The following is an 18,593-nucleotide window of genomic DNA, read 5'->3' as shown; positions in this document are numbered from 1 at the left end:
AGGGGCTCATCTTTCATCTTACCACTTAGGCGTCAAACGCACAGAAACCGTCTGTGCCCTGCCTGTTTTCCCGTCCGGTTCCAAGGCCTTGCAGGACACATCAAATTTCTGCTACTGTCGCAATTTCATCCATGCCTTACATGTACACCGAGGATGGTATGTACATACACGAGGGCATTCATCAAGCAAATAAAGTTGGGGACAACCACATTGGCATGAATTTCGGATGAACTGCGCCCTAGTCGGACTGATCGGATGATGCTTTATCTGACGCCTCTGGCGTGAAGCGGCAGCAAGGAAGAGAGTCATGTAAGAAGCACACCAGTGACAGCCAAGCGGCGTGATGCAATGTCGGCTCTGTACAGGAAACGTACGGGCATCGTCAAGTAAGCATGCAAAGAAATGACAGGCTTACGTACAAACCCGGTCAGGATAAGGTCGAGAGGTTTAGTAATTGAGTTCCCCAGACTCCATAATAACGCCGGCCGAGCCCAGCTGGGATAGCGCCATGTGATCGGGCGAAAGGTGAAAGGGAGTATTGTTTAGCCATACTTTCCCAGGGGGCTCGGGTGCTGGAAAAGACCAGGGTCCTAAACGACACCCCGGCGTTTACCTTCGTTGCACGATTTACAGCCCTGTTGGGAGAGGGGAAAGTGATTTATATAATTAATTATGTTGAATTTATCTATTCCCCCCGGCATGCCAATGCGCCAACATTTAATATCCAGTCCTATTCGCACGAGAATACCAAAAAAGGACTGCTGCTACCTGTACTTGGCACTGTCGGTAGGTATATTCTTGGTGACATTCCCCACGTGGACTGCAACAATCCGCCGCAAACCAAGGCGGCTCAATGGGCGAGCGAGCCGTGACATCTTCTTCGCAAACCCAAATTCTTCGACATCACTGGAATTGATGCCATGTTTGTAATACCTATATTGGATATGTACGATAAACTCGTAATAACTTGCCAGCATAAAGTCTTTTATAGTCATGCATCGACGAGACGGATCACTTCTATGCGGCGCATCGAACAGACAGAGTCGCATTGGTCGAATTGTGCCCTGCATATTCCGCTCGATTCAACACGGCACCAGGCTGATGACGGTCTCTGATTGGGAAGGTTTATGCAGATCAATCTCCCAGCTCAAGATTGTTCGCAGCCCAATCGTTATCCGGGGTGAGCTTACAGTGAAACCTGCAGCTGGGAGAGCTGCCCCGGTTTGACTCGTAACTCCTGTGCACTCGTGCCGTCTCATGACTCTTCCACGGTACTACTGCAGTGCTGGCATGGTTCGTTTGCTATGAATTCCCCCTTTCAGTGACGCCACCTGTGTGACTCGTGGGGGCGATATGCGTAACCAGCCCACCAAGCCCTGTGGCAGTCAGATGGGTGGGATTCATGGAAGGGTGGTAGACTGGGCGGCTCGATAACTCCACGGGTGGTTACCTACACATGTTACGCCTCTGTCCCGTCTCTTCCCGTCACACACGACTAGACACACAATCATTACCAGCTTCAGTCTCTCCGAACATTGTCTAGTATATTCAGAATCCACGGTTGGTGAGGACATGGTTCGGATGCCCCGAGGCGAGAGGCCAAGCCAATATTCCGTTGATCAGATACCACGATACCGTCATGCAGACATGTCATGAAGCAGTGTTTGGTCGCGCGCGTTGCTATTTGATGAGAGTACACGATGCGGACAAGGGAGCCTGTCGTAAGCCCGCGGGACAGACTCCGACCAATCAAAGCATCGTAGAGTCAAGGATCTGCCACGCTGTAGGCATAAATTCTCTGTTGATGTTCATCGAGATATAGTAATGATTTATGTGGTATGACCTGTCAGGTGGCACAAAGATACGCGATGACGGCTGACATCCCACCCAGGGGTATGTATCCATTGATTTTCTTTTTTCTTTTTTCTTTTTCTCCCGTACAGGATGCATGGCTACCTCTAATCAATTCGAACAAGACGAGAGTTGCCATGTAAAACACGCGTCCCTAGTTTTCCTCAGCCCGTAAAAGTCATGACAGTCCAGGTGATTGCAACACGTTGACTCATGCAATGGCTGATGCTCGCTGTACTCGCTGTACTCTCTGGAAAGGACCCCTATGATGGCAGTGGCTTCAAATCGATGTGAGATATCATCATCCCGCAGCGTAGCGGCTGTTGATCAGTAGTTCAGACTGATGGACGGGGCTATTTGTTACTAGAAACCATGTCGGGGTCGTTTCCCCACGATTTCCACTTCTTTCCCCAATGTCACGAAAACCAGGTGGCCCACAATGACGAACGACTGTCCGGATCAAAGTCCAGTTTTATGAGTTTCTTCTTCCAACAACAACAACAATCCCCCAGAAACGTTCGCCCCATAGCTACATGGACTTGGACAAAAGCCCGGGGGATCTTGGGAAAGCAGGGCCGGACAGCGGAATTAGCAGTGTTCCCCAAAGAAACACGGAATAGGGCCCTGTCGTGTTCCGTATTCCGTATTCCGTCCGCGGCCAGCCGGTGTGACATCAGTGCTACCAGTACCTATTTTTCGCAAGTATCCTTCGCATGGAAGACACTTTGATCCACAGAGAAGTCGGGTATATGTTTGGCCAGAATAACTCGGGCGCTTTTACCAGCCGATGCCATTTTATTTTGCTCTCCTGCCAATCAGATCTGAACCTCACGCCCCCGTTGAAGGTCACGGCAACCACAACGTGGGGCCCGGGACATGTCATCACAGGGCAAAGCATAGCAGGGATGTCACCAAGGACCAAACACCTTACAAGGAGAGAAGAGGGGAAAAGATTTATTGTATATTCGTCATATATAAATATAAAAAATCAAAGACTTAATATCAATAAATCCCAACCATTGATGTCTGAATGTCCGCAGCGGCAATATTCTATTAACCTAGAGGTCATCGATCCCCACGCATGCCGGTACAAGAGCTTGGTTGGGCTACGACCAAGCCTCTCCTTTATCCACCCCCTTTCATGCAGAGACAAGATCCCGACTTACTGGAAGCGAATAATTTAACTGGCGTTCCTCTCCCCCAAACACCACAGGTTGCCACATTCCCCTATCATGAATAGCGGGTTAACTTGTCTTATGCATCATATGCAAGGAACAAGAATATCCGTAGAAGTGTGTGTAGTGGTGTGCGTGACCACTAGCTAACCAAGTTCGCGTGCCAAATGACTGTTGCCTATTAGCCGCCATCGTTTGGTGTGACGTATGTCTTCCGCCTACCGGTACGGCGCCTGCGACACACCCGGAGCTTCAGCACTTATCACGGCGGGCCTACCAGAAGACTGCATTGCCGTATTCCATCATTCATAAAAGCATCAGTAATGTTTTGGGGCTCAAGAGTGGCGTTTGGCAAGTGCCATTTGCTGCTCCCCTTTTCATTAAGATAATGATACATTGATTACCCCAATACTCAGCAGGAGATACTTGTGCGACGACGTGCGGTAAACGCCCGGTCTTCGGAAGGTATGTACCTAGGTAAAGCCCCCTTTCCACCCGGCGAACAAAGACACCATGATAGTGAATGTGATGAAGACGTCCGGTCCACCACATCAGTCCTTCTTCTTCGCTTCGCCACCCCCGACGCGCTTGAACTTGTGCTTGTCCTTCCGGCTCATCATCCGCTTATCCCTGGTGCCCTTGCCGCCCTCCCAGAAGCCCCTGCCCTTCTTGCCGATGACGCTGCGCCCGCAGAACCCGCACGCCTCGACGGCGTAATTCTGCTCGCGGCTGCACCATCCACAAATCATCCGGTTGGCCCACTCGTTGAGGTGGTCCTCGGCCTCGTCGTGGCACTTGTCGCACGAGTGTACCTTGCTGCAGCAGGAGAACCGGAACCAGCGGAAGGACTTTTTGTAATGGGCGCACGACCCGTTGCTGGGCAGCGGATCGCCGATGTGGAGGCCCAGCTTCTCCTGCCGCCGCTTCGGGCCCGTGGTGGGCGGCAGCCTGGCGCCGTGGCTGATGGCGAGGAACTTGACTTCGGGGATCTTAAACGAGAACTTGCCGTGGCATTCGCGGCAGACGTTGGTCGTGACGTCGCCCCGGACCGATACTAGCCCAGGGCTTGCAGTAGAGCACCGTCCACACGTGGGAACCATTGTACTATAGAAGTATCAGCAAGCCGATTGGGGTTTTCCTTGCACAAGAGCTTGAGGCTTACCTGGGTAACATGTCCGCAACCGTGCAACCGGACACGTCAATAAAGCCAGCACGGGTAGAGTTCTGATGTACCATCTCTTGACGGAATGTTGTTGTAAATGGGGTAGCACACTTCTTGCAGCTGCTCGCCTTTTCTGTGCTGGGATGCAAGCCCGTAACCTCGTTGATGGTTCGGCACCGCTCACACTTGACGTTGATACTAAGGATAGAGACTTGGAGCAACTCGATTCCGTGCAGCTCGATGGATGGGAATGAGATGGATGTTCCCCGTTCCTGTGGATGCGAGTCTACCGGCTTCTTCTCGTTTGCCGAGGGGACAATCACCACACCACCGTCCGATCCACCTTCCTCCGAATCCCACGACTCCAAGTCGTCGGAGTCCGATTCGTCTGATTCGCCAACAATGACCCATTCCGGAGGCCGCGGTATGTGTTGGATATGACTTCGATCGTCTTCGGCATCCTTGCCTTTATCCACTGTGGGTTCCTCCACTGTAGGTTTGCTGGGTGCCGGAAGCTTGGAAGCCTTGGCTAGAAGATGCATGTTCTGTGCAAGATAATTCAAATGAGACATGAGGGACATTTGGTTCTGCTGGGCAGCCCTAGCAGCAAATGCTTCTTCTAACAACTCGGCATCCTCGGACTCCACATCGTTGAGTAGTATCCTGAGTTTCTGCAAAGGGTATAATAAAGGGATAATCATTTGGACAGATTGGACTGCCCGGAGCCCCGAGGGCAGATCACTGCGGCGTTTCGGCTCCAGGGGCAAAGTGTAAACCACGCCGTCCGCGGATTTGTGGAATAGGGTCAATCGACCCATTCGAGCGTCAAGTTGCCTGGTCTCCTGAGCGCGCCTGGATTTTGCCTGGGCAATCTGGTCCTTCGTAAAGGATTCCTCTGGGACGTAGGGTTTGTGAGATTTGGGCGGGGGTGCCGTGCTTGGGGTCGGTTCAGCCAGGGTGTTTGTTGGCGTTGCCGAGTATTCCATATGCCTCGTATCTTTGAACGAGACCAGTTTCACAGTATCGGTCTGCTTCTCTGATAGGAAAGCCTCGAGTTCTTTGTCGAGAGCATTTGTGAGCGCCAGGAGTGTGGTGCCAGGCTTCTTCTCGTCGACCAATTTGTCCCATCCTCTCTCGATGTTGACACTGAAGCCACGGGGTATGTCCTTGTTCCGCACACGCAGAGCCGGATTCTCATCTGGATAGGACTCGGGAATCTGCAGTTCGCATTCAAGATAGTCCAACTCAAAGGGGAAGTCGGGATCTGAAGGCTTCAGCTGGAACTGCACATTGGTAGTGCCGTTCTGGAGGGTTGATATCCGTGGCGAGAACCTCCGCTTGAGTTGCTCAATCTGATACTTCCGTGGATCCAGAGTCTGTGATTGGGGGACAGGCTTAGGCACAACACGTTCTGCGCGTGGCTGCGAGACCGCTTGCTGGCCATCGGCTGCCCCCTGGGGAAGATTACTGGTGGAGATCATGGCAGGTGCGAGGCACAGAGCGAGCGTGTGTACCGTATCCAGGTCGAAGAATCGTTGGTCCAGAAGATGCAGCAGGGTATAATTATGCAAGTGTTTTCGTAGGTCACTATCCGATGCGTGACTCACTCAGGGGCACATGTAATGCAACCGAAGTAGAAGTCGTGATGTGAAGATTGCGCATACTGCGTTATTGGCCATTACTACTGGGTTCCGATGGTCTGTGCTTGGCTTCGGCGAGGCTCGGTGTGGGTTTTCCGGCCGTAGGGCTGGGGCCCGGCCTGGATGATTCATTCTGGATCATTCCAATTCATACTGGCTCACCTGTGGCCAACTTCAAGGCTGCATAGGCTCCTCCTTGAGTTTTGCAGGGCTCTCGGAGCTAAGGCTAAGGCTGGCCTGAGAAGAACTACAGTCTCTGTACTGGTAGGTAGTCTAGTATCTAGGTACGGTTTTGGCCTGCTCGAGTCCTTCGGGCTTTACCTACCCTACTTACCTAACCTACCTATTGACCTACCTACCTACATACCTACCTATCAACGACCCAACCCCGCAACTCTGCCTCGGTCGTCGCAGTCGCACTGCCGGGCCAGGCCAAGTAGGTGAAGCAGCCATCAGGTCTGTATAACACTGCAACATCACTTGCGCCCGACGACGGTGAGGACTGCAGATGACAGGTTCTGCATGATTCCATGCCGGCGGTGGCGGGTTGGCGACGGCATGTCCGCCCGATGATTTGTCGCCTCACGCGCACAACTCTCGGGACCCGGACACCCGCTCAGTGACAGGCCAGCGTTGTTGGGTATGCACAGTAAGTACACAGAAACGCGCAACCCCACCCTCCCGTCGCTTGCATTCCTGCAGCTCCCATCACACAACAAACGATGGCGCCCGTCGATGCGCAACACCGCCGCGCAAGCAACAGTGCTATCGCATCGCCTGTCGTTCTTGACCACTTTGCAGTCGTCTCCATCGAAAGCGCCCAGGCCAACTGTGAAGGGCTCGAGGTCAAGCTTGAATCAATACCGAATGGGACTCTACAGCATGACTGCCGGCATTGTTGCCCTTCAGCGCTGTGCTACAAATGCGGCGAACACGGTCGATCCGCCGCCCCTACTTTTCATCCTTCGATCAATCAAGGCAGCGACCGTTGAACGCTGCAATTTACTTTTTATCATGTTTGATCAATTCAAATAATGATTTATTCTTTTACGTCTCCTAATCTCGATGCCCTTTGTCGCCTTCACCGGTGCCCCCCTCGAGATAAAAGGTGTGGCCAAAAGCATTCCTCGCGATATTATTGCATGGCCGAAGTCTGCCAACTCATCGCTGGCTTTTCAGATGACCTTAGTTGATATGCAAGTCAAGTCAGGCCCCCCAGCTTCCTCGAGGGCGGTGAAGTTCACTGACATAACGCAACCGGGCGGGGGGAGCGAGCCGACGCCTAAACTGGCATACCTCCTACATACCCTTTTCTACCTGGATACGGGGTAAAAGGTGGGGGAATTGACGGGACGGCGTCCACACCCCAGGCTCTCCCCCAGGCTCTCCCCCAGGCATACTGCGTTGTCCATGTCTCACAGGCACATGTGATGGCCGAGCTGCCCTGTCCGAAACCAAGTAACAGGTAAAATCAGCTTAATTACGTATCCTACCCTCTACACATGAGCAGAGAGGCAGCGCAAGCAAGTAGAATAGCCCTGCTCGGGAGACCGTGTGAACCGATGACGCGGGCCCTGACGATCTGGTTCACTACTTCTTACGACCTTCAGGGTGAGTCAACTGAGCCGTCTTCGCCATGCGGTCTGTTTGTTGGCACCTCGCCGTTGGCGATGCTGAGCTGGCGACCGGAACATGAGTTTGTTGCAGACATCGTCGTGGGGCTGTTGGGTTGGTGTGTTGGTGTGTTCAGGTCAGAATTCCAGCCGGTTGGATTTTGTTTTTCATCTCTGTTGTTTGTACTCCGGGAGGCTTGGATACTTGGAGCTACCCAGACATTTCCAGGAAATGACCAAACCACATTATTTATTTTTATATTATCTTGCTCAATATGTTCACGGTAAACTGGGATATATTACTATTCTTTTATTTCTTCTTGTTGGTATTTGTCATTTGAGATGATCTGCAACCCCCACACGCATCTGGCGAGCACAACACGAGAGGGACTGCTCAACAATAACCCTTTGCTATTCACATTCCCTTTCCTGTTTCCAATGCGCAGCGCCCCTCTGGCATGAGTCACGCTTCCCAGAATAGCATTGCTTGCCATAGAGAGGCTGGATGATATATCCATTTGAGCCATGCTACCGCCGGACTCGTCTCGCCGGGGCTTTCGGGTGGCTTATCAGGACCTTCAGTAGGGCTGTGTCGTGGCTTACAGCCGGCCAATCTATATTGGCCAGCGGCTCTCACAGGCACAGAAATAGAAGAGAAACGGTAAAATAATAAAATAAAAGCCAAGGCTGCAAGGAAAAGAAAAGATGGTGCCCTCCAAATCTATCCCACCAAGCCACCCCTGCGTTCTTGGTTCATTGCTAGTGGCGGCCTTATAACTGCAACTGTCGCTCCTTCTGTCTCTTCCTAGCCCGATCTAGTCTCAGGAGGGAGCGCATGCAGGTCTCATCGACATACATGTAGTCGGTCAGCTAAGCGAAGGTCTTGCTTTGCACATGGTCCTGTCAGCCTGACCCCAATGACGACCGGAAAGTCAGCCTCCTGGATACTGAACGTCTCGTCTTAAATAGCAACAAGCCTTGCTTGTCTCTCGGTATCATCCATCAGCGATCAGCCTTGCGCGTGGGGGCGGAGGTCTCGATGCATCGTAGAATCAACGATCTATCGTGGCGGCCCAGGCTCCTCATTACCTAAGACCCAGGCATACAGGTCACGGGTTCCCGGATATCTTGTCCCCTTGCAGTTTGACTGGAGGTGCTAACAGAGCTCTATACCAAAGATGGTTCTCGGGGAGGCCATGTGGTATTTGCAGTTGACGTTCAATCGGGATGTCAGTTGGCTGATGGAATAGTGCTTTCCACGGACCCCTGATGAACATATATGTAGCTTTGCAGATGACTATGTCCATATACCCAACGAGAGGCTGCCCCAAAAGCTGGCAAATTTAGGCCTCGGGGCGTAGCTCGCGAACAGCATGTTGCTGCTTGGCCGACGATATGCCTTGGTTGCATGTGACGTCTTCCCCCTCGGCGCTCCTTAGTCTTGAATATGGACAACTCAGCATTTGCAGCGGAAATACTTTGATATGTCGTATACGAAAGCTTTGCCGATACCTCATAGCTGGAGAGGACTTCAATCATCCTAGGTTATCTCCGTCTAGTACTCATACCATGGCTGTTGAAGCTATATCGACCTGCTGCACCACTTGATGCCATGGCTGTTGCTTGTTTCGTGCTAGAATAGCACCATCTTCGTGGATGGTACATGTAGGAAAGGACAAATATTTCGTATCCTCATTGTTCTCCTCTAGAATATCTAGAATTTGTAGACAAGACCAGCTGTATGTTCAATTGCCACATCAACCTTGTCTGCAAAACAATGCCAGACTTGGTGCTGCACATGGTGATTAGCATGTGGCAAGACCACCTAAGATGTTTCGGATAACACTCATGACGACAGAGGTGCTACTTATAATGTAGTCTCGGGGGTGATATAAAGCAGGTGTATTAAGTAGGATCCTTACGCGCTGGCAAACGTAGGTCAACCTGATTAGGGAGACGGGAGAAAAACGAATGTATCATGATCGAATAAAGGCAAATGTAATCCAAGGTTATCCATAATGGTTTGGGATTGAGCCAACGGGGGCGAGGAAGCTCGCAGCCTCTGTATGGAACTCAATACTCAATCAAGGGCAACATCAAGACCAAGTGGTGGCAAACAGGTTCGGTCATGGACTGACTGGTAACTTCCAAGACCGATTGTGCCTTTGCATCTTGGTGCTCGCTAACGAGTTCCATTCCGGAGCTACCGCTTGTAAAATAGGGGTAGCTCGTAAACCGTATCCGGTGAGCGTCCACTTGCCTGTTTGTGATGATTTGACAAGACGTTTCTTTCCCATGTCTGGTACCAGTGACACAGGTTTTTGGCAATCGCTTTCAGAGATCTATATGCAGCTTCTTCTATGGGGAGTTCAACAAAGAGCTTGAAGCCAATTAGCTATTACCTCTGCTTACTTGTTTAAAGCAACCAGAAGCAAGGGTGGTGTCGTGTCTATGAGTGAATGAAGCAAAGCTAACTTAAGCGATGCCGTAAAGACCACCCTTTGAGCCGCTCTGCGCCACCCAGAGCCTCGTCAACCTCTACAAGGCCCGATGCTCATGGTGATTTCCAATATAACAGAACCGACAAGCGATGTGTATACGAGCACCATGAATCTCGATTGGCGAACGGCTGCCCCGTCGACAGAGTCTGCCCAAGACATAGTTCACAGGAGAACCATAAGTCCGGCGTGCGGGCCATCCTAGGACACGAGCCTGCGGATACAGAAAACCATCTTCATCGTGGGACATACTTCAACAACAGAACAGAAGCAACCCCTCTTCTCCTGGCCGTCTCACCTGACCTGGCTGGGCCACAGCCCCTACCACTTCGCTGTCTCTCGCGCAGCATTGGCGAGGGAACCAATGCAAAACACCGTGGAATGCTCGCAGCTTGCCTTGCCAGCAAGCACGTATCACCGCCTAAACAACACCCGCATGAGGGCGGGACCTCCAGTGCTTCAAAGGCTCAGGGCTCAGGGGGCAACGACAGTAAGCGGGTCGGGGATCTCCAACGGGTGCGCAAATCCATTGTGCAAATCCACCACCAGGTCACAGCTCGGCGGAGGTAAGCCATCATTGCGTCTAACGGCTCCGGCGCTCCAACCTACCTGTTTCCTACCTACCTACCTACCCAGGGGTGCTCGTCCGGCCTGCACGCGGTATATTCAGCCACACCTGGTCATATTGTTGTTTCAGGCCGAGAAGTCGGCCTCCAGGGGGTTGGATAGGGAAGACTGCTCGCTTATCTATCATCCCTGTGCCAGAAAGTACGCGTGTGCTCATAGCAAACGTGAAGGGGAGGAGCCCACGGCAGGTTACAAGAGGTTAAGGTTAAAAGATGATCGTTCGCTTCGCAACAGACAGGCTGCTGATAGGTGGAGATGGAAGAAAGGGATCGCCGTGACAAGGACCAGGTAAACACGCATGATCTCGAGCAGGACCCGGGGCGCGGACCGCGGACCATTGACGAGAGCTATATTGAATCCGTCTTATAGTTTGCGCGCTCCCCTTGCCCTCCGCCCGCTGCTTGTCACCCATGGTGGTGACAAATAGAGTGGGCGCCGCCCTCAATGTCACGCAAAGTAGGGGGGTGCTTCTTTTTATTCTAGAAAAGCGGTGTGGCCAGGGAGTGGCATGGAGGGCAGAGTGTGGGCAGGAGGGAAGTGGGATGCCTTCTCCGTAGTGCTATTTTCGAGCCCGTCTGAGACGGCTGCCCCGAGGAGGCGGCTGAAGACAAGTGGCTGGTGCATTTACGCACGCTCTTCCAGCACGCCGCCAGCGGCACGTCAAACGCCCTGGCAGACGAACTGTACACCAAACGTGGAATAGTTAATGGAACATCAGATAACCCACGGACATAGGAAGCGTTTGATGCTGCTGAATGCAGTTGCATCCTGTGTGAACTGTTGTGTAGGAGCCCACCCTGCGAGGAGGGGAAGTCTAGGGAAGCCCCTCCGAAGAAAAAAACGCCTTCTCCATATATGTAGTACATCCTTGCATTTCTTAGGGATGGATTGTCGAGAGTGGGAAAGGGGGAAAAACAGAAGACGAAGGAACGTTTCCTTCGCTCGGCACATGGGAGGGCGTGTGTTCGTGCTCAAGACCCCAACATGTCAGTTCAGCCTACCCACCACGAAATAGCTACGAGAGAGTCCACAGAGGCTGCGACGATGACCATGCGTAGGATGACGGGCATGACACGCGTAACCCGGAAAATTTACCCGCTTGTTTGACGTCCGTCTATCTGGCTGGCTGGCTGGCTGTCGTCTGTCGGTGGTAGCAGAATAACCAGCGCTTGGACAACATGTTCCCGTACCCTCTCTCATACATACCAACACCGCAGGTTCATCAAAGTCGGTGAGATGCGCCGCAGGTCGTTTGTTGGTGTGCAGCAGTGATATTAGTGCAAGGTCATGCGCCACCGCCTCATGCAGGTCAGGAATAGTATGTAGCAGGCCTTCGTTCCGTTAGTTGACAGCTGTCTACCACAGGTAGAGCATGAGCTGGAGTTCTTCGACAGAAGAAGCTTAGAAGACTGTATCAAGAATCATGCGAGCAGGGATTAGACGCGTTGTGTTATGTGGGTGGATAAGAAAAGAGCCCGAGCGTATCCCATGGGTCATGAATCAATGCGGGTTGTCGTTCTTCACCACCGCCGTTGGACGTCTATTGTCTGTCAGTATTTGAAGATACAGCAGCAAAGGGGTTGTGCAGTTGCTATGACGACAAAAAATGCGTGAGGTCGCATACTCGTCAGTTTGACAGCTGCACCGCGCCGCGCCGCGCCTCCAACGCGCCTCCAAGGCTTATTTGACGCGTTCTACCGCGTGCCAGCTGTACGTGTGTGCTTTTTGTGTGTGAGCAACTGCGACAGGGGTGCCAATACTCGACAACGGGCTTAGTGCAGGGGTTTGGGACACTGGTGGACTCACGGATGATCACCCGAGAGCCGCAAAGCGGCTTCCACGAATAGCCTGTCGTGCTGAAGCTGAGAATCAGAGAAGACCTCTGCAAGCCAAGAGCCCAAAGAAAACCAGGACATGCTGTCTCTTCTATCCAATTGGCAATTCCAAAGCACCATAGAACTCTTGTTGCACATAGATCCAAAGGGGCGGTCAACGGACTGGCTGGTCATTCCCGCCCAAGTCAATTCCAAACCTCCTCCTCGCCCCCAGACAAAGGTGCTCCGATGCGAAGGTTCTGAGGTACGAGAATATGGAGGTTCTTCTTGGTGTTCTGCGCTGGGCCCGAGCGAAGTCTACTTCAACGAGCCCGTTCACTTCAACGTTGGATAACTTGTGGGAATCGCAGGCTTCCGATCTGTCTGCGATACCCGGTAGGGATGCAATATCTGCTCGGCCATGGCGCCAGTACTAGGACAAGATCAGCACCGGACTGATGGGAAGCGTGCTGATTCGACATCACTCAATACTAGACCTTACTGACTTGACGTGACGTGGGTTGGTATCACAAGATGGCCCATTCGACCCTGCCATTTAGTGAAGGAGCCAAGATTCCCCAGCTATGAACATACACCGGCATTGGCTCAATCTCAGACGCATCCTCGCTTGGACATGTGACCAGTGACACAGATCTCTCCAATGCCCGTCAACAAACGTATTATTCTTCACTCACCTATCTCTCGTGTCCATGAAGGTGCCAAAGAGGGAAGCATCCTCGTCGTTTTCCGTAGATCACTCCTGCATGACGCGGATGCATGACAGAGAAGCCATAGGAGGCTTAATTGAGCCGCTGAGCATGCGAATATTGTGAGGCTGGTCGAGATCATGCCATGATTCGGCACGTCGTCCTCTGATGTTGTTTATCCACTGACACCCGCACAGTACACGGGCCTTTGCGATTGGGTCACGCAGATGGTCCTACCGACGGGCAAACTCCTATTTTAGTCGTAAATGCGATGGAGTTGTAAGGCGAGCTCTGCTTTGCAGCAGTCAATGCTCGTCTCACTGCGGTACTGAAACAAGCAAGGCCGCTGTGTCCCGACCGTCGAAAGGGTCAACAGCTACTCCCTCCAATCCACTAGCCAGGCAGGCTGTGCACTGGTCCCGTCAGTCTGTCCGTCAGATCTTCTTCGGTTCCGTCAGCCTAGTCCCCCACATACAGCGACGAACACTAGGTTAATGTGTTTGATGCGCGATGAGCCTCGCCGAGCTCGGTAAGCACAAGCCTAGTCTATAGCCCAGGGCAGGGCAGGGGACAATGTGCAGCAGAAGCACAGGGATGGCTGGGTGATTGCGAGAATGGATAGCGCCAGAAGCTCACATTGCCGCCATTGCCTACGCACCCATGGTGGCAGCCAGATGTTAGATGACATGACGTCTTTGGCGAGAAGCTAGCCTGAAGGAGTCGTGAAAGTAGAAAAAGGCTGACCTGAGGCTCCGTCGACCAAATGCCTGCCGGAATGCATTCCCTTCAGGACCGGACTCGATAGTCTTCGCAATACCAGACATCGACCCACTCTGGCCAAGCTTGATGCGGAAGGCTTCCAGAAGCTGACCACGGAAGTGATGATCGCAACATTGCTCGAGCGGTAAGCATGCTGCAATTGGCATGGCATGACCGGCGTCGAAAATAGTGTAGAAAGCTGGTGGGCCTGGTACGCGCTACTGGCCTGGAAAGATGCTTCTAGTTGCTCCAGGGGAGGTTAGAAGGGATGAGCACCACTTATATCTGGCCCTGTGAATATGGCACTATCAGATCAGCAGTTGGCAGGTCTTTTCTTTTCGCTTGACTGTTGTTGACTTGCCTTGCCGTTGGACAAGAGATGCGCGCTCTCCGCGACCAAGCCTGTCCTCCGAGCAAACATTGACGAAACGTCGTCGACGGAAAAACGTTTGAAGGCATGCTGATACAAGCAGCCTGCCGTTCAAAACAATGGAAAAATAGACCAGCGGGCCGTTGCATCCATCCACCAACGCTGTAGTACATTGTATGCCCCAGGCTGACAAGGACCAGCTCGCGTCCCATCCCATACTGTGTGGCGTGTGCTGGCTTTCTGGTGCTGGGATAGAAGCGCGGGTCACGGGAGCGCGCAACCTCACCCGAGCAGGCCCTGGCGTCATGGCATGGTCGCAAGTTGTCCCCAGTAAGGAGCTGCCAGATGGCACGGACTGTGGTCACGTTTGAGGCAGAATCATGGCCCATCCAAATATAGTAGGGTTGTGGAGTGATTCGAGAAGTGTTCTAGGGCCAAAGTCAAGGCGTCTCCGAGATTGACGAGATGAATTGATATCATAAGCTCATGGGCATGAAAGGAGAAATGAAGGGGGTTCCCTAAACCAAACCATGAGAGGGGGCCACAGCGGGAAATGGAGGCAGTCCTTCCACGGGCCATGGGTTGACCAACTTCATGCTGCCTGTCAATCCCCAAGTTCTTGCTATCCCCGTTCAGGCTGGCATGGGCCTGCACAGCAAAGCCACCTATTAGTCGGGCGGTCGTGCCGTGACACACGCGATTGATCCAGATGAAGCGTTGATGCCCCCCTCCCCCTCCCTTCAACCTTTCAAGCACAGCACAGCACAGCACAGCAAAGCAAAGCAGAGGAGGGACATACGTGGCCGCGCTCTCTGGCCGAAGGTGTGGTGTGGAAAGCGAAAGGAAGAAAAGCCCATACCCATAATAACACACTGTGAGAACCAAAGCCAGCAACCTGGCAGAAGAGGGCGCAGCAAAAACTATTTGTCTCGTGCCCCTTGGCGTGCATCGGGGTCGTGTTTCCACAGCTTCTCCGGCCCCTTGTTTCCTTCTCGAACCATTCTGGAAGCCTACTGCATCGCGTTAGGCTCAATTTCGTGCCTGTTTGAGATTCATGCGACGAACGGCGCATTGACGGGCAATCGATGTCATCCTGCACAGCCGAAAAACAACGCCTGCCCTCACTGATTGGTCCTCGAACCAACATTAGAGTCAAAAGCAAGTACGGCCTTTAATTTGGCCAACTTGTACTACCCGACTACGGCGACTGCTACCTGCTATTCGCTGCTTCTCACTGACCGTATGTGTATGGCCCTCCTCTTCCTCCAAGCAGCCCAACCCACCGCTCACCCAGTCTGGCTCGCTAGGGTCTCGTATTCTCTTCAGGAGATGGCCGTCAGAATTGGCGGGCCTGGAAGCAGTCCCGCCGTTTCCGCCTCGCAAATGTGATAAAAAGTGCGCCTTTGTACTTGTTCAATATTGGTTAGGCCAGCGGGCTTGTGGGCGGACGGGCGGACGGGCAGCCAACTGGACTGGTACAGTCGATGCTTGTCGGCTGCTAGCGTAGATCGTTCATTTGCTGGATCTCGGATAGGCTCTCAGGCTCTCCAGAGCCCAGGAAAAGAAAGGGGGCGGCAGTTGTACAGTGACATGACATTCCACACGCCTATGCAACCTGAAGCGCGAGGTTACGTACTAAAAGTAGGTGAACAAGGGCGACAAAAGAAGAAGCCAAGGCCTCAGCCCTGCCCTGGAGTCGAGTTGGGAGATTATGAATAGGTAGCAAATGAACTAATCATTTGAATGAATGGATAGCTTCATGTCAGAATTGCTTCAGCCACCCGGTGGTGGCCTGGTACTGAATGTTTGGGGTATATGGAATTTGGGGGCTTTCCTTTTTCTCCCCTTCTACCCCCGTGACGAGTAACATGTCAATTCTCAGTATTTTCATTTCGAATGCGTAATATCGCAGATTGCTACATTTGAGCAGTCAAACGCTCTTCTTGTGCTCCATGCATTGCATTGCATTGGATTTCACGGGATCCGGAAGCGCTGGACCAGACGGCAAGTATTATTATTATAATAACTATTATACGGAGGTATTACCTAGGTAGAGGTAGTAGGCATAAACGACTGGACCACACATTAATTCGGTTTGCTCGTAACGCTGCCATTGCCGTTTCTGGGAATAGAAGGGAAGAAAAACTGATAGTAGCTGCTGGGTTTTGGGCGGTAATCTCCCGAGGCCCACGGCATCGTCACCCTTACGGTCGTCGATCTCAAAGAAGCGCATTCCCGCTGCAAACTGGCGGTGCACTATGCTTGCTGCTTGCTTGCTGTATCATGCAGCCGTTTGGAGGTTGATAGGAATGGAGATATGTACCATGTTCCACCCCAATTACGGCCACTGGGCTTTCGCGCCAGCTCCTATCGAACTTTGACCCCAAGCCCAGAGACATGAGCTTGGATTGGATTTGCTAGAGCAGAGGTGGATGGAATCCCAAAAAGCACTGTCGGTCAAGAGCTGTGACCAACGGCAGTCTGCTTTGGCTCGAGGGGGTGGGGGCAGATCTTCTTCTTACAGCCCAATATCACCGAAACCCCTGAAAATAATTCTAAGGATAGCCTAGGGGGCCACGATTGTGAGGATTCTCTTGGCGGCACAGCACTTGGAGACTTGCGACTGGCGTGTGGTGTGGAAGCGATGATGATGGCCCCCAGGGTAGGGTACATTGTAAGGCCAACAGGGGATGGATTTTCTTCCCAAGCTTTCTCGGTAGTAGGGAGTAGGGACACACCGACATACCAGACCTACGGAACTGCTGGTCCTAGCATGGAACATTGAACAACCCGAAGAAGGCCCAGTGGAAGCTCTCCCCCTACTTCTGTGCAGTACAGTGTGTGTATGGCCTCCTGGTGAACGATGCCCCCTCCATCGAGGCTACTTGCGCTTGGCAGACGGTCTACTCGGGAGTCTGTCTCTGGGCCAAAATGATTGCGAATTGAGTCAATCGAATCGGGGCTTGCATGATGTTTCCCTTGCAAACGATCGTCCTCAGCAAAACACGGTCTGATGTTCGTACAGCAGCAAATCTTTGACGTATTGCACATTATACTCATTCTAACGCCCCACCCGCAAAACAGTGCTAAGACCAGCCCGGATAGGTGCTGGCCATGTCAGCGTATTTCAGGTACCCGAGTTCCTGCAGAGGGCGCCCCAGAAATGCATCCACGGTGAGGTCTCCACCTGGCCAGCTCACCTAACCAGCTAAGTTTCTGGCCTGGTTGGTACTGAACAGTAAGTCTTCGAATGTACCTGTATCAGATCAGGAGCAGTTGCACGCTGCCATCATCGTGGACGACGTCTTCCTCGGCAAACGCTGACTGACTGACTGACTGACTGATCCCGAGTCGCACGCCCCCGGGACTGGGCATCAACCCTGCCCAAGCATCAATGTTCTTGGGCAGTAGGCCGTCGTAAATGTGCCATCCTGGATTTGGGTGGTATGTTGGTAGCAGAGCAGATATCAAACTTCAGACCTGTAGTTGCCTACCTACGCACGACACATCTGAAAACCTTCCGGGCAGCTAATCTGCCCGGCCTCTACCCTCTACCTCCTACAGTGATAGTACAAGTACCTAGGCCGAATAGGCCCTCACTGCCCAAATTGATTGATTGATTGAATGCAGTACGTACCCCCGGCTGCCGGGGTCTCGCCTTCCATTACCAGGGCCCCCGTTCGTTTCAACAAGCAACGCTCTGTCCACCCGACCTTCTCTTGGAATGACTAGAATACTTCACCTCCTGTACTGTACAGGGATTGGAGTACCTAAAGCCCGCGACCCCCCCAAAGCAGTAACAGGGCCCAGCTGCGAACCGATTTACCCAGTCCCAAATCATCCTGATTTTTTGTCGATGTCACATCCATCACATAATTTTCTTTTTTCGACAACCTCGATCTCTTGAAGTGCAGCGGTGCCCTCTTCCTGCCAACGTTGTTACTTCTCACATCCGACTCTCGACCGTTAACCTTTCCCTCCTCTCTCTCCTACTGTTCGCAACTTGGTCCTGCACCTGCCTATAACTTCTAGAAAAAAAGGTATGTCCGGACCACTCCCTGCCCTGTTCTTAGCGTTTGCCTTGCAGTTGCTGTATGCTGCCCTGTGCTGTTTGCCTCGACATCATCCTGTGTCTATCTATCTCCAGATGCCCTCTTCCCAACGAGCAGGTGCCGCGTCTATGTTGGTTGGTCCCCGACGACGGCGAACCTCGATTGTCGGGTCGGTCTGCACATGGCTCTCATTTCGATGGACCTGCCATTACGGGATTGCCGGCCGTCAAGGCTCCCAACCACATACGATCGCAAACCGCCGGGCCTATCTGCTTTACCCCCCTACCAGGGCTGTGTTACCGATGCCCCCCGAAATAAACCAAAC

General features: G+C 52.5%; 1 protein-coding gene across 1 annotated transcript; it reads right to left on the bottom strand.

Moving 5' to 3' along the window:
• Positions 1-3,577: 3,577 nt before the first annotated feature.
• Positions 3,578-5,669, bottom strand: PG997_006243 (uncharacterized protein; the record flags this gene model as incomplete). The annotated part of the gene is made up of 2 exons (XM_066810558.1): positions 3,578-4,130; positions 4,189-5,669. 2 exons carry the CDS (start codon positions 5,667-5,669, stop codon positions 3,578-3,580), a joined length of 2,034 nt encoding a protein of 677 aa, XP_066669481.1.
• Positions 5,670-18,593: the final 12,924 nt, after the last annotated feature.

Source organism: Apiospora hydei, assembly GCF_038363865.1.
Source record: "Apiospora hydei strain CBS 114990 chromosome Unknown utg000005l_segment0_segment0, whole genome shotgun sequence".
Classification (NCBI taxonomy): domain Eukaryota; kingdom Fungi; phylum Ascomycota; class Sordariomycetes; order Amphisphaeriales; family Apiosporaceae; genus Apiospora; species Apiospora hydei.
Note: the sequence above shows the minus strand (reverse complement) of the source record. Positions and strands in the feature narration are given on the sequence as shown.